Source organism: Scyliorhinus torazame, chromosome 16, assembly GCF_047496885.1.
Source record: "Scyliorhinus torazame isolate Kashiwa2021f chromosome 16, sScyTor2.1, whole genome shotgun sequence".
Lineage (NCBI taxonomy): Eukaryota > Metazoa > Chordata > Chondrichthyes > Carcharhiniformes > Scyliorhinidae > Scyliorhinus > Scyliorhinus torazame.
In genome coordinates this window covers 60,245,380-60,258,105 of record NC_092722.1, presented here as the reverse complement: position 1 = coordinate 60,258,105, position 12,726 = coordinate 60,245,380, and the positions used below count along the sequence as shown (strand labels likewise).

The window sequence follows — 12,726 nt, the reverse complement described above, 5'->3', positions numbered from 1 at the left end:
TTGAATGCCTCAGACCAAGACTTCAGCAAGCAGTGGATATCCCTGTTCATCCAAGGTTTCCAGTTGGGAAACACGCGGATTTGCTTCTTTGGCACACAGTCTTCTACACGCTTACTAATGAAGTCAGTTACTGTAGTGGTGTACTCGTTCAGGCTGGTCGCAGAGTTTTTAAATACTGACCAGTCACTGACTCTAAGCAGTCCCGTAGGAGATCATCTGATTCCTCAGACCAACAATGTACAACCTTCTTTGACGGATTCTCCCGCTTCAGTTTTTGCTTATAAGCCGGGAGCAGGAGCACAGCCTTGTGGTCAGAGGTAATGTTAAATCTTAAAGAAAAACTTTTATTACAACGAGAGAAGAAATCAGAATGGCAAAATGGTTAAAACAAAAAAACACATTCACGGGACTGAGAACCGAGGGATTAATCCCCTCCTGAGTAACTCACGGAACTAATGTGAACAGCTACCCACATAGTACTGTAGGAAGTTAGTTTAGAATTTACTGGCTACAAGAAATATTATACCACACTTTTTCCACAATTGAAGTGTGGCTCAGCTGCAATAAAGCAATTGTTACCATAGACTAATGCTCTCTCCGTGGGAGAATTTTTTCAAAGCAAAAACTTTCAATGTGGCAGGGTCTCTCAAAGCACTTGCTCGCTACATGTTTTGATAATTGGTAACATTATTTGACTTTGAATTCAGCAGTAACTGCCAGGTCTACTCATCGTTTTTGATAAGCCGCATATGCAAACACGCAAATGAGAAACATGCTTCAGCCATCATAGGCAAGGTAATTAAAGCCAAATACTTCTTGATCAAGTAATGCTCACGACTCCTCCATGTTGATTCTCTCATTGAGCCAATTAGTCTAGGGAAACAAGTTTCAACGGGCTGGATTTTAAGGGTTGTCATGGTTTCCCCCCCCGCCTCCCCCCCCACCAATCCAGCTAACAAGGGTGCCCACCCAGGTTCTCAATAGCTGTCCCATAGCATTTTAACACTGGGCGCAGCGTCAATTACTTTACGGCGAGATGCCTGCCCCTTTCTGGGAAGGAAGTTGCACCTTAGATAGCTGGCAGCCAATCAGTTTGCTGGCATCGGTGTCGTACCAGCAGCATCTGCCAGCAGGAGCCGTGATTACTTCTGGGAATCTGGGGGGGGTCGAGGGTCTCAGCGAGGCAGGTGAAAGGTTGGAAAGCTGGGTTCAGAGAGGGGCGGGGTGAAGGAGGATTAAGGGGGTGTCAATATTCTTGGGATGGCGCCTCTGATGGGTCAAGGGGATCTGCACAGGAGGTCACTGCCCTCCCCGCAACCTGACACCAGTCAACGCAGATGAAGCTTTTCACTACAGTGGGTAAAATACCAATGGGGTAGGTTGAAGTCCTTTAGGGGCTTCAGTGGGCCCAAAGGGCAGGTGGGCTGCCTGACGTTTCCACCACCTCCAGGCAAGTCAGGGGTGGTGTGATGAAAGGGCCATTTGCTGGATTTTACATGCCCCACCAACCCCTCCCATCTTCACCCTGCTGGTGTGGGAGCTTAAAATCCACTCTTCTGGCTCTCGTGAAGAATGTGGCCTTACAATCAACGTCATTAAAAACTCGTAACATTTGGAAGCATAAATTAACAGAAAATATTGCAAGAAATAAAGCCTGTATAATCCAGTATACTCTGGCTCGCAAATTAGTTTTTAAAATGATTGGCGCCAGATTTGGCTCTTTTATCAATGGGCTGTAACAAGGGTCACTCTAAAGGGGAAGAGCGAGGGAAGAGGAAGGAAGGTGTGCCTAAACTGATGACGCGGTGTGCTTTCATTTCAAACCCAGATGTCGGATTCTGCTTTCAAAATAAGACAAAGACAAGAAGCCACAAAAACAATAAAGAAGTGTGCCAAATGTTGGGGAGAGGAAGCAGCTGCAGCAAAATTCAAGAAGTCTTCAATTTCCTGGAGATTGGGAAAGCGAGATTTGAATTGATTCTATGCTGCAGTGATTTGTTTGAAGAGCTATTGCATTGGTTTTTGATCGCATTGGTTCTGGTCTGTTTCTGTAACTCACCGGTAACAGTGACTTCACTCCGACTCGAATTGGTGTTCTGCATATTGCGACAGGTACATATGTAAGTCCCGGCATCAGATGATTTAATTTCTCTGATCAACAGCTCTTCACCTGGTAGAGAAGAATTCAGAAATAACCGTTAGCCAGCCCATGTCACTTGCTAGATGAACTGATCCAATGTTCTCAAAGTCAATATGGGATCCACACTATCGACAGTCAATGGACGTACAGGGAAAGATGATCAATTTCAATAACCAAGGTTATTCTTTTCAACAACAAGAGATGAATGAATTTAGATGTGCTCTTGCAATGCCAAGGCATGCAAGGCTGTGGGCCAAGCGTTGGAAAATGGGATTGGAATTCTTAGGTGGTTGCTTTTGACCGGCGCAGACACAATGGGCCGTCGGGCCTTTTCTGTGCTATAGACATCTGTGACTTCACTGTCAGTTCACTAAAAAAACAGCACTGCAAACTTGCGAGTTGTCCTATCAAATCTGTGTCTACACCAGCAACATAAACACCATCATTAAAAAATTGCACCCTTCCACATTAAGTTGAAAACCCTACATTTCCCATGTGAATTCTGTACAGCTCTTTCCAACCCTTTCCTTTTAAACAGTTAAATATGGACAATCAGTTAGTGGGCCTGGATTTTCCGATCTTACCACAAGAGTGCAAACAAGTGCGAATGCAAATCCCTTTAGGGCACAAAATCTATAGTGGATGCACTGGTGAAAAGAGAAAAAGCCAACAATGGAATTCAATCGTCCAACTAACTTATTACAAAGTTAAGAGCAATGGCTGTAATCAATAATTAATTCAGCCTCATGTTCACTTGGGCACTACATGAATGGTTCAAACAATGGGGGCAATCACCCTTGGGTGACAACTAAAGCTTTAATGAACCATTCCTAGGTAGGCTTGGTTCTGAAACAGAGAAGATGTGACGTTCCAATATTTCACATATTTGTTCAAGGCTGGAAAAAAGAACAACCATCACCAAAGCAGCCGCCAACTGTATCTCCTTCAACAATCATCTAAGACTTCTAATACTGAAGAGCAGTCTTCCTGACTATTGCATGAAAATACAAGAACATCCTGAGCAGCATGGTGGCACAGTGGTTAGCACTGCTGCTCACAGCGCCACAGATCAAAATTTTCGGGTTCGATTCCGGCCTTGTGTGACTGTGTGGTGTTTGCACGTTCTCCCCGTGACTGTGGAGGCTCCAGTTTCCTCCCACAGTCCAAAAACATGCAGGTTGGGTGGGGGAGTGGACTTCGGTTGGGTGCTGTTTCAGAGGGTCGGTGTCGACTCGATGGGCCGAATGGCCTCCTTCTGTACTGCAGGAACTCTTCGGTTCTATTAACTTTTACACTGGATTTGTGGAGAAAGGTCGTCTTAAAAGGTCAACTGCAAAGGAAGATAAAGATGATTCTCCACAATTTCAGAATTGCTCACAGCCCCAGAACACTTGGACCAGCTCATCTTTACATCCTATTCAATTAATTCAGAGAAAAAACTCCTGCGTCCAGTGTCTTTGAATTTCTGAGTGGTCATATGGTTTTAACTAATACTGGTTTGCCGACCAGGTACCCCACACACACTGCTGGGTAATTCAACAGGAAGAGCAGTGAGTTCTTGAGAACAAGAAATGTTCTTTCATCAAATCAGGAAGTGTTTTCAATGCAACTGTGCAACTAGTCTATGCTCGCAGTTTTAAACATCACGCAGATTGTTGAAGAGATTCTCAATGCACCGTTACCTTGGTCTCTTTGCTGAACGCGGCTGGATAAAGGTTGACCATCAGCTCTGCTCCAGTAGAAATAAAATGGGGCTTGACCAAAAACCTGGCATTTCAGTATCACGGTGCTACCTTGTTCCACTTTTGTTCTCTCAGGGAAAATAGTAACCAAGAAAGGATTGCGATCTAAAGACAACAGTAAATTCAGTTATCGCCGTACTGTTGAGTTTTTAAAAAATATATATTGTATTCAAAAATTTTTTGGCCAAACAAAACAATACAAAGGTTTTCCTTTTTACAACAGTAAAACAGTATAAATAACAGTGGCCGTTTTTAACAAATAAATAAATAATATATAAACTAAATGGCAACTGCCCTATCAAAAATAATAACTCTCCAAAAATAAAATCAAACAATCCAATATACATAGCCTAATACAAATATTTATACAAAAACACCCCTGAGGACCCGCCCGGGCCCCCCCCCCCCCCCCCCCCCCCCCCCCGCCCCAGGTTGCTGCTGTTGTTACCTTCCCATTTCCTTTATCGTTCTGCGAGGTAGTCAATGAACGCTTGTCACCGCCTGGTGAACCCTTGAGCCGAACCCCTTAGTGCGAACTTTATCCGTTCTAGCTTTATAAACCCTGCCATGTCATTTATCCAGGTCTCCACGCCCGGGGGTTTGGCTTCCTTCCACATAAGCAATATCCTTCGCCGGGCTACTAGGGACGCAAAGGCCAAGACATCAGCCTCTTTTGCCTCCAGCACTCCCGGCTCTTCTGCAACCCCGAATATAGCCAACCCCCAGCTTGGCTCGACCCAGACCCGACCACCTTCGAAAGCACATTTGCCACCCCCACCCAGAACCCCTGTAGTGCCGGATACGACCAAAACATGTGGGTGTGGTTTGCTGGGCTTCTTGAGCATCTCCCACACCTATCCTCTACCCCGAAAAATTTACTGAGCCGTGCTCCGGTCATATGCGCCCTGTGTAAAACCTTGAATTGTATCAGGCTTAGCCTGGCGCACGAGGACGACGAGTTTACCCTACGTAGGGCATCAGCCCACAGCCCCTCCTCAATCTCTTCCCCCAGCTCTTCTTCCCATTTCCCCCTCAGCTCATCCACCATGATCTCCCCCTCGTCCCTCATTTCCCTGTATATATCCGACACCCTACCATCCCCCACCCATGTCCCTGAGATCACTCTATCCTGAACCTCCTGCGTCGGTAGCTGCGGGAATTCCCTCACCTGTTGCCTCGCAAAAGCCCTCAGTTGCATGTACCGAAATGCATTCCCTTGGGGCAACCCATATTTTTCCGTCAGTGCTCCCAGATTCGCAAACGTCCCGTCTACGAACAGATCTCTCAGTTGCACAACCCCAGCTCTTTGCCATGCTCCAAATCCCCCATCCATTCTCCCCGGGACAAACCTATGGTTATTTCTTATCGGGGACCGCACCGAGGCTCCCATCCTTCCCCTATGTCGTCTCCACTGCTCCCAAATTTTTAGTGTTGCCACCACCACTGGACTTGTGGTGTATTTCTTCGGGGAGAACGGCAACGGCGCCGTCACCATTGCTTGTAGGCTGGTTCCCTTGCAGGACGCCATCTCCAATCTCTTCCACGCCGCTCCCTCCCCTTCTCCCATCCACTTACACACCATTAAAATATTGGCGGCCCAGTAGTATTCACTTAGGCTCGGTAGTGCCAGCCCCCCCCTATCCCTGCTACGCTGCAAGAACCCCCTCCTCACTCTCGGGGTCTTCCCGGCCCACACAAAACTCATGACACTTTTCTCGATTCTCTTGAAAAAAGCCTTCGTGACCATCACCGGAAGGCACTGAAACACAAAGAAGAATCTCAGGAGGACTACCATTTTGACCGCCTGCACCCTACCCACCAGTGACAGGGGCACCATGTCCCATCTCTTAAAATCCTCCTCCATCTGTTCCACCAATCTTGTTAGATTAAGCCGGTGTAAGGTTCCCCAACTCCTGGCTATCTGAATCCCTAAGTACCGGAAATCACTTGTCACCTTCCTCAGCGGTAAGTCATCTATTCCTCTGCTCTGCTCCCCCGGATGCACCACAAACAGCTCACTCTTACCCATATTCAATTTGTACCCCGAAAATTCCCCAAACTCCCTGAGTGTCTGCATTATCTCAGGCATCTCCTCCACTGGGTCCGCAACATACAGCAATAAATCATCTGCATACAAGGATACCCGGTGTTCTTCTCCTCCCCTGAGCACTCCCCTCCACTTTCTGGAGCCCCTCAGTGCTATGGCCAGGGGCTCAATCGCCAATGCAAACAGTAACGGAGACAGGGGACACCCCTGCCTTGTCCCTCTATGAAGACGGAAGTAATCAGACCTCTGTCTGTTCGTGACCACGTTCGCCACCGGGGCCCTATACAGCAGCTGTACCCATCCGATATACCCTTCTCCAAAACCAAATCTCCTCAGCACCTCCCACAGATAATCCCACTCCATTCTGTCGAATGCTTTCTCGGCATCCATCGCCACCACTATCTCCGCCTCCCCCTCTGGTGGGGGCATCATCATTACCCCTAGCAACCTCCGTATGTTCGTGTTCAGCTGTCGCCCCTTAACAAACCCAGTTTGATGCTCGTGGACCACCCCGGGGACACAGTCCTCTATCCTCGTCGCCATCACCTTGGCCAAGAGCTTAGCATCTACATTTAAAAGGGAAATGGGCCTGTAGGACCCACACTGCAGCGGGTCTTTTTCCTTCTTCAAAAGGAGCGATATCGTTGCCTCCGACATAGTCAATAGGAGTGGGTGAGGAGGATGTTAAAGAAGGAAAAGGAGGTGGTGGGGCAGAGGCAGAGGGATATACGGAGGGAATTCCAGAATGTCGTTTCAGACACAGCAGCAATGATGGAGAAAAATGAGGGAGAAATGCTCATGGTTATATGTATTTGTTATGTGCTTATAAGAGGAAAAGGGGATAGAGACAAATTCCACCAGGTGACTGCCACGTTTTGCAGCCCTGGCATTTCCTGGGATCTACCCATATCTTGTAACGCACCTTTGGCCTATAGTAGGAGTGGGACTACTGCACCAGCCTCCAACCCTGACTGGTACATGGGCCTGTCCTTGGATCCCCAATATAGCGCCATTTACAACTTCAGGACATCGCAGAGTGTTTCACAGCGAGTGAGGTGCAAGTTAATGAGAGAAACTGCTGCAATGGCAGCCCATTAACGCACAGCAATTTGCCAGAACCTCTTATATACCCACCCCACAGTCCCCACATATGCTACCCCCCGCCCCCCGCCCCATCACCCACTCCCATTGCTAGCAGTGCCTTCAAATGCTAAAATAATGTGCTGTGGAATTCTCTCATCTCTTCTCCTGTACATACTACTTTTTGAACCAGGTTTTTAAGCCAGCCTTCGAATAGTTCCTCCCTTGGGTTAGCGTCCTTTTTATCTGACGCAGACACATTGGGACATTTTCCTACATCATTGAATATATACTTCGATGAGTACATTCAAACTCCATATACAAAGCAGTATCATGCCAAAGAGAACCACGACCGTGTGATGTAAATTTTAAAACCAGCTTGCTACATCAAACTATCATTGATCCTGCACTGTTGGCCTATTTAGCTCAGTTGGCTGGACAGCTGATTTGTGATGTAGAGCACGGCCAACAACAAGAGTTCAATGCCTGTACCAGCTGAGGTTATTCATGAAGGCTCTGTCTTCGCAACCTTGCCCCTCACCTGAGGTGTGGTGATTCTCAGGTCAAATTATCACCAGTCAGTTCTCCTCCTCAAAGGGGAGAGCAGGGGGAAATATGGGGTAAAATTCTCCGGTATTGGCGCGATGTCCGCCGACTGGCGCCCAAAACGGCGCAAATCAGTCGGGCATCGCGCCGCCCCAAAGGTGCGGAATGCTCCGCATCTTGGAGGGCCGAGCCCCAACCTTAATGGGCTAGGCCCGCGCCGGAAGAATTTCTGCCCCGCCAGCTGGCGGAAAAGTCCTTTGGTGCCCCGCCAGCTGGCGCGGAAATGACATCTCCGGACGGCGCATGCGCGGGAGCGTTAGCGGCTGCTGAAGGCATTCCCGTGCATGCGCAGTGGAGGGAGTCTCTTCCGCCTCCGCCATGGTGGAGACTGTGACGAAGGCGGAAGGAAAAGAGTGCCCCCACGGCACAGGCCCGCCCGCGGATCGGTGGGCCCCGATCGCGGGCCAGGCCACCGTGGGGGCACCCCCCGGGGCCAGATCGCCCCGCGCCCCCCCTCAGGACCCCGGAGCTCGCCCGTGCCGCCGGTAAGGTAGGTGGTTTAATCTACGCCGGCAGGACAGGCATTTTAGCGGCGGGACTTCGGCCCAACTGGGCCGGAGATTCGCGGGGGGAACCCGCCAACCGGCGTGGCGCGATTCCCGCCCCGGCGCGATTCCCGCCCCTGCCGAATATCTGGTGCTGGAGCATTCGGCAACCGGCGGGGGCGGGATTCACGCCAGCCCCCGGCGATTCTCCGACCCGGCGGGGGGGGTCAGAGAATCTCGCCCGTGGTCTCCTGGGACTATGGCGACTTGACTTTACTTTTACTTAGTCAACATAAGAAATAGGAGCAGGACATTTGGCCCTTGAGTCTAGTCTGCCAGTCAAGAAGATCATGGCTGACCTGATGTGGCCTTAATTCCACTTTCCTGCCTACCCCAAAAACTCTTGACCCCTTTGCGGGTCAAAACGCTGTCCAATCCAGTCTTGAATATAGTCAATGGCCCAGCTTCTACTGATCTCGGAGGAAGAAAACACTAAATGACCCTCAGAGAAGATATTCTTCCTCATTTCCTTCTTAAATGCGAGACCCCCTATTTTGAAACCGTATCCCTTGTTCCCTGGATTGCCACATGAGGAAACATCCGCTTAGCATCTAAACCATGTTGGAATCACTGCATGCTAAGCTTGAAAATGTTGTTGCCATCCACCTCATGTACATTCTGTGTGCGACAATGAGCTGGAGGTACAGATCTGCAATGCAGTTAAAGGCAATAATAAAACGGGTTTGTGAACTTAATGTTCACAAGATTAGGAGCTCCAAGCAAAAACACACTTTGCATGTGCACATTTAGTGTGATTAAAATAATCTGATGTTTTCAAAATATTATGTTTCCTGAGCAGCAGGTTGGAACCTGAGGGGGAAATTAATCCTGAAAGGTCACGTGCGAATGGTGAATCTGTGTTTGCGGAATTCCAACTGGTTTACAACTCAGACCCATGATCTGAGACTGGTTTTGGTGACTGCAAATCTAGATGTTTTGTGGTGTTTGGTTTTCCCAAAAGAATTTTGGAAGCAAATCCCTTGCACATTAACAGTGCTCAACAATTCCATGTTGATTCTGTGAAAAGGTAAATCTCAAACTACAGCCCCCCCCCCCCCCCCCCCCCCAGCATCTCCCAGGGCTTGCTGCCAACATACCAACTGGATGACACTTCTGTCCTGCGATTCTTGGATTGCCAGAATACCCTGGGGCACAGCTGAAAAGGAAGACAAAACGTTACTAGTTGAGGGAAAATAAAGAGCAGGGTGTCAGTGCCAAGCGAGTGATACACCATTCAATAAGGTGCATTACATCAAATTAATTAAAGGCCAGCAGAAGGTTGCACAGCCCCAGCACTGTTACACTTCTTAGCTCATCTCCAAGGGTGAAACCTACAATTGGCACCATCCCTACACGTCCCTCAAAGCACTGATACCGAGTTCCTCTCTGTGCTGCTGTAGCCCCAGCATTAACCCATTAAAATCACACAGTCATAGAATGGTTGCAGCACAGAAGTGGGCCATTTGACCCATCACATCTGTGCTGGCTCTCTGATGGAGCTTTTCATCTGGTGTCACTCCCCTGCCTGCTACTCGTTGACCTGCACATTTTAATTTCAGCCCAACAGTCCTGCATTACCATAACATAGAAGATATTACTACCAAGCATGCAAATTGGAAATTTAAGGGTCAATTGCCCTGCTTTTCACTCATGCCCACCAAACACCGGACCGGAACACAAAATCCAAAGTCACCAGCACTTTCCAAGGCCTACGATTCCTATACCGGACCATCAGCGGTTTGGAGAAGCCTTCAGTGCAGGCATGGTGCCTGGGAGGTAGGGTGGAAACTAGGTGCTGAAAATGGGGCAGAAAACAGGGCAATAGACGCAGAACTGAAAATCAAGCAAATGTTAACCCTAGGACTCGTCTTCAGCTGGTTGCTGGACCTTCTCAAATAAGAAGAGGCTCCAAAGGTGGCTTGGTGACATATCCCTGCATCTGCATACCCCATGGGTACATGATCAGGAAACCGACGTACACAGACTGGTAGTGCCGTGCAACTCTGGACCCAGGGGGAATGTGGAAAGTGATGTCGATATTTTGGAGCAATGCAAAGTGGGCAAAGACTTTGGGCAAGAAAGTGTTCACCACACACGTTTCCCTGACCTCTACACCCAGGGAGTTGGCCGGTCCAGGAGACAAAGGTCAAGAATATTACTCATATATCGCAGAAGGTTTGCAGAGATCTGTACAGAGGTTTATGCTAATTTCTTACTTTTGATTATCTAAGCCTTGAGGAATCTCTACTAATAATCATATCCACTTACCGTTCACAGTGTTGGCCTGTGTAACCAGGGAGACAAGCTGTACATCTGTACCCACTGTCGCCATTACTTTCACAATTTGGAGAAAACCTAGCAGAAGACAGAAAGTGATACATACCAGAGCAAGTTACCCAGTTACATCCTCTTTTTTCCACACAATCAGATGCACAAATAACTTGCAACTATGAAAACCCACAAAGGTAGAGCCAAACACCTTTAACGATGGTACGGTTAGCAGTGATGACCAACAGTAAAGAAGGTGCCAGGGGCACCAATTGCCAGGCCACTCTCAATGCCCCTCTGCCACCCCCTCCAGTGGTCCCTCTAGCCCCTGCTGCCAATGGTTCCTCTGGCACCGACCGTCTATGTTTGGCAGTGTCAGTTTTAGCTGCTGCTCTGTAAGGAAGAAAATGGCTTCACTCAAGTGTGTCTGCATTGTGAAGGAACACAAAGTCTGGAAGTAGAAAGTGGAAAAAATGGAAACACTCAGCAGGCACAGCAGCGTCACTGGGAAAACGGCAATCCATATTCCTCACTGCTGGCTCTCTCAAACTCAGCAATTCTCACAACAGTGACAGGGCTGAGGCCAGGAATTCAAGGCCCTCTGGCAATCACTGAAGTAAATCCAAATCGGTTAATTTAAACCTTTTACCTCAAAACGTTTAAGAACTGCATAAAGTTGCACAACAATATCACTAGCCTTATCCACAGTGCATTGAGCAACAAGTTACTTGGTGGTAATGAAAGCAACACAAAGCACCAAGACATTTGCAAAGTAGGCAACTCGCTGGCAAAATAGGCAACTTACTGGCAAAGTAAGTAACTTACTGGTTTTCTTGAATGGTCAGTGGACAGGCGCAAGGTTGGCAATCCTCTGGTGTACCCCTTGTGGCATCACCGTAATATCCAGGGGCACACCGATCACACGACTCCCCAGCCGTGTTATGTAAACAGTTCTGTTTAAGAGATTTTATGTAAAGAAAAATCTTACTTCAGTTAAACACTTTCAATGCCAGGGTTTATTACTAGGGTTAGTCAGCGCATTAGTAAACAAGGGGCATTTGAAGGAAAATCCCTCAACTTAATATGCCTACAAGTAGTGGTACACAGTTCTTGTCTGACCTTCTTATTCATCCTCTCCACTTCTTCTGGTCACTGTGTTGGTTCAGCACAGTGGGCTAAATAGCTGGCTTGCAAAGCAAAACAACGCCAGCAGCACGGGTTCAATTCCCGTACCGACCTCCCCGAACAGGTGCCGGAATGTGGCGACTAGGGGCTTTTCACAGTAACTTCACTGAAGCCTACATAAGAACATAAGAACTAGGAACAGGAGTAGGCCATCTGGCCCCTCGAGCCTGCTCCGCCATTTAATGAGATCATGGCTGATCTTTGTGGACTCAGCTCCACTCTCTGGCCCGTACACCATATCCCCGAATACCTTTATTCTTTAGAAAGGCATCTATCTTTTTCTTAAAAACGTTTAAAGAAGGAGCCTCAACTGCTTCACTGGGCAAGGAATTTCAGAGATTCACAATCCTTTGGGTGAAGAAGTTCCCCCTACACTCCGTCCTAAATCTACCTCCCCTTATTTTGAGGCTATGTCCCCTAGTTCTGCTTTCCCCGACCAGTGGAAACAACCTGCCCGCATCTATCCTATCTATTCCCTTCATAATTTTATATGCCTCAATAAGATCCCACCGCATCCTTCTAAACTCCAATGAGTACAGTCCCAGTCTACTCAACCTCTCGTCATAATCTAATCCCCTCAACTCTGGGATCAACCTAGTGAATCTCCTCTGCACTCCCGCCAGTGCCAATATGTCCTTTCTCAGGTAACGAGACCAAAACTGAACACAATACTCCAGATGCGGCCTCACCAACACCCTATACAATTGCAGCATAACCTCACTAGTCTTGAACTCCATCCCTCTAGCAATGAAAGACAAAACTCGATTAGCCTTCTTAATCACCTGCTGCACCTGCACACCAACTTTTTGCGACTCGTGCACCAGCACACCCAGGTACCACTGCACAGCAGCATGTTTTAACATCTTACCGTTTAAATAATAATCCATTCTGCTGTTATTCCTCCCAAAATGGATAGCCTCACACTTGGCAACATTGAATTCCATCTGCCAGACCCTAGCCCATTCACCTAACCTATCCAAATCCTTCTGCAGACTTCCGGTATCCTCTGCACTTTTTGCTTTACCACTCATCTTAGTGTCGTCTGCAAACCTTGACACATTGCACTTGGTCCCCAACTCCAAATCGTCTATGTAAATTGTGAACAACTGCGGG

At 48.0% G+C, this 12,726-nt stretch overlaps 1 protein-coding gene across 7 annotated transcripts in view; it reads right to left on the bottom strand.

Annotated features, from left to right (window-relative positions):
• The window catches only part of hspg2 (heparan sulfate proteoglycan 2), a 644,821-nt gene that overhangs the window by 233,048 nt on the left and 399,047 nt on the right, over positions 1–12,726 (bottom strand). For all 7 annotated transcript variants that reach the window (XM_072478556.1, XM_072478557.1, XM_072478558.1 and 4 more), the window contains 5 exons: positions 11,254–11,381; positions 10,429–10,515; positions 9,258–9,316; positions 3,823–3,987; positions 2,060–2,170 (listed from right to left, as the gene is read on the bottom strand). In XM_072478556.1, coding sequence (XP_072334657.1) covers positions 2,060–2,170; positions 3,823–3,987; positions 9,258–9,316; positions 10,429–10,515; positions 11,254–11,381 — 550 coding nt within the window. The remainder of the gene's footprint in view (positions 1–2,059; positions 2,171–3,822; positions 3,988–9,257; positions 9,317–10,428; positions 10,516–11,253; positions 11,382–12,726) is intronic.